Source organism: Charadrius vociferus, unplaced genomic scaffold (assembly GCF_000708025.1).
Source record: "Charadrius vociferus isolate BGI_N301 unplaced genomic scaffold, ASM70802v2 scaffold472, whole genome shotgun sequence".
Lineage (NCBI taxonomy): Eukaryota > Metazoa > Chordata > Aves > Charadriiformes > Charadriidae > Charadrius > Charadrius vociferus.
The window spans coordinates 9,552,955-9,556,363 of record NW_009647735.1 but is presented as its reverse complement, the minus strand read 5'-3'; the positions used below and the strand labels follow the sequence as shown (position 1 = coordinate 9,556,363).

Below are 3,409 nucleotides of genomic sequence, written 5' to 3'. Positions count from 1 at the left end.
CACCCTGGGGGTGCTGGGCTCCATACAAGCTGCAGGCAGCAGAGCTGAGCCCCGGCCCCGGTGGTGAGTGGGACCTGGTGCTGCAGCTCGTGCCTTACAGTGCTGCTGGTACCACATGCTCTTGGGGATGGAGGTGGGTGGACAGAGAGATTGAAATGTGGAGCAGACTTCTTGATAAACAGCCGGGGCCAAATTCAGCCCAGCAGCTAGTCCAATGCAATCAATGGAGCTAGAACAGGAAGGAACTAGACTACATCCATCTGTTTATCATTAAGGAAAGCATTGAATAGTTAAGTAATTAAAGACTGGAAAATGTGACTTTAACCCTTCCAAATACATACTTCAGCTTTTGCGTTTGTGGAAAAAAAAAAAATGCTTCCAGATTTGCCATTTTGGTGTGCTCTTCTGCAGCAAGCTCCTGGTGTGGCTCCTGTGCTGACCTGGGAAACTGCCGAACCGGAGGGTTTGGGGGGTGTTTTCCCTGGAGCCTGAGGAGCACAGCTTCCTGGAGAGGGAAAGGATGGAGCAGGGCTTGTTTCTCTGCTGGTATGACATGAAGTCAAAGGTAAGAGGGTTTTCAGGCTGGAGGCTGAGAGGAATCAAAGTGAGGTGTCTCCCCTGCCCTGGGCATGGGCTGGTGGTCCCTGCTCTACCCAGCAGATGACAGCCACAACCTGCCCCTTCCTTTTGGCCACTGCAGGGCAGTCCCCCCGCCCTTGGCATGTGCTGCTGGGGTTGGATTGATGGGATAGGTGACTGCCATCCCCAGGGTGATGCTGGTGCCCGCCCAGGGTGCAGAGCAGCCCCCACGATCCACCCCAGGGGCTGCAGAAAGGGAGCTCCCATCCTGCACAGCAAGAAGGAGCTACGGCCAAGGCACAGGGAGAAGGGGCGGACAGGGATATGGAGCTAATGAGGTGGAGGGAGAGGGCATGGGAGGGATATGGAGTTAATGAGACAGAGTAGGGGGAGGCAGCCAGGAGGGCAGGAAAGCAGAGTGCCCTGTGGTGGGAGGAGGTGGCCGCTGGCCCCACAGGTGGGCTCCCTGCTGCTGGCTTCTGCAGGGCTCGGGAGCCTGCCTGGGGTGACAGAGCCCATCCTCAGCCCTCGGGCTCACCTCTCGTTGCCCTTGGGCACACAGGCAGGGAGAAGGGACAGGCACGGCAGGAGCCAAGTGAAGGATAAGGCGCTGGTGGCTGCAATGGTGAGCAGGCAGTGTCCCCTCAACGGAGGGAGGGTACAAAACAGAGGTGAAAGCATCCATCCAGGAATACCTCCCTGCCCTGCCCACAGCACACCCCTCACTCACCCCAGTCCAACCTTGCGGTGTGCCCTTCCCCTCCAGGAGACATTGCCCTGTTTCCAATTCCCTGTAGAATGGCACCGGCCGGGTGAGCACGGCAAGCGGGCTGAACACAGCACTGCCCTGCAGCCAGGGTGCCCAGCACACTGCGAGAAGCCTCCAACCCCACAAACACCCTGCCATGCCATGCATTTGAATAAAACCTTTGGGGACAGCAACTCTCTTCTGCCACGTTCATGCAAGGCTGCTGGACCTGGCACCACCACACTGAGAGAGGCACCATCACCTTCCTCTTCAATGGCAGGTGGCTTCGGTTCAGTACCCGAGGTCTCAGCTGGGCTTCCCTTCCTTTTTGGAGCTCTGCCCAACCAGCCCAGCCCAGTTCTGATGCACACTGACCCCACCACAGGCTGTGGGCTGAGCTCTGCAGTTCTTAACAAGGAAGGTTCAACCACCAGAAGTCACCTGCAGCCCTCCACCATGACTCCAAAGACAAACCAACCCCAGCTCCAGGTCCTGGTGCCACTTCATTAATGTGGAAGGCCGCTGAAATTTGCTGCATTGGAAGAAAACCAGGTGCAAAGCACCCAGCCCTGGCAAGCTGTCAGCTGAGCTCCCTTTGGGGAAAAAAAGGGGAGCACCCCATGAGCATGGAACCAGTGCTGCAGAAATCCACGCTGGCCACCCTGCTCCCTCCATCCCCCCGGCAGGCATGATTCACAAATGTTCTGGGAAGGGATGCAGCAGCGCACAAACCCTCTCTGCAACAAACCCAGGAAGATTATCTTTACACTATGCCAAGAGCGCCAAATGCACTGTGGCTGCAAACACTCACAGTCACTGAGCACTGCTCAGCTGCTGGCAGCCTTCACCGGGAGAGAAGCAGCATCTGATGGGTCCTGCTGCCCTGGGGACCAGCGGCTGTGATGCCAGCGAGCGCCCAGAGAGCCCTGCCTCCCCCCTGAGGGGCCAGGGGTGCCGAAGGGGGCCGAGGAAATGCAGGAAGGTGAGGGATGGTGCAATGGAGCCGCGCAGCCACCCTGCATGGGTGGCTGTGGAAAGGGCTGCGGGGGTAACCCTGAACACAGCCACAGCGTGTTCCTCTGAGCATCTCCTGCCTTGTACCCTCCCTGTGCTGCAATCCCCAGCATCGCTGGCTGCTAGCCTTGGCTCTGCTCAGCATCACCCAGCCCCAGCAAGGTTTGGGGGTGGGATGTGCTGTGGGGACGTGGCACAGGTACCAGGCTCCTCTGCAGTCTCATCGGGGCCTCCTTTGGCTGGAGGAGCCTTTCCTGCACCACCGAGCAGGAAAACACACCGCTTGTTCAAAGGAAGCGAAACAAAACCAGGAGACTTACAGAGAGCCCTTGTTCCAGCGAGTCTGTGTTCACGATAATGGGAGCGGGGTTGGCCTGTGAGGAGACAAAAGCGGAATGTCACTGAGCTGAGCGATGAAGACAGCCCTTCGTGGTGCACTGCCTCTCCCCTGGCTGTGCCACCACAGGCGGGACAGAGCAATTCAGGAAGGGGTCTGCCTTTGTCCCTCCTCCAGGTGCCCAACAGCCCTAAGGCAGAAGCAGGGCCACAGCATGGATCTGGGCAGCGGTCCTCTCCTCAGGCCTGGTGGTGCCCCCTGCACCTCATGGCTTCGGCTGCTGGGAAGGAGGCAGGGAAGACTGGAAACTCTCCCAGCCTCAGCCCCACCAGCACCAAAAGTTCCTTGAAATCCACATTACTGAGGGATTAGGAAATAGGACTCAGGAAGGAAGTCTTTCTGAGGGAGGGATATATTTCCAGAAGACCAGCCCTGAGGCCTTCACGCACCTCCAGCAGCTGCTGTCACCCCACCTAAGCCACCATGCCCTGGGAGAGGTGGCAGCACTGGTCCCTCATCCTCGCTACCCCTGGGGTAAACCCTCTGCTTGGCAGACTCAGATCATCCCCACCCCCACCCCATGCATCCCCCCTCTCTTGTGGGGTCTCCCCATAAGCCTCTCCCCGGGTCCCCCTCCTCCCGGGCTGCCCTCTGCCCCTTAGCTCGCTGCACACAGCAGGAGGGACGTTGGGGCAGAGGGCAAACGCTGGCAGGGAGGGAGGGAGGCCCGA

General features: G+C 59.0%; 1 protein-coding gene across 1 annotated transcript in view; it reads right to left on the bottom strand.

Annotated features, from left to right (window-relative positions):
* DLG3 (discs, large homolog 3 (Drosophila)) overlaps positions 1-3,409 on the bottom strand; it is an 86,922-nt gene that overhangs the window by 43,635 nt on the left and 39,878 nt on the right. Inside the window, exon 7 of the mRNA XM_009881809.1 lies at positions 2,662-2,715. Coding sequence (XP_009880111.1) covers positions 2,662-2,715 — 54 coding nt within the window. The remainder of the gene's footprint in view (positions 1-2,661; positions 2,716-3,409) is intronic.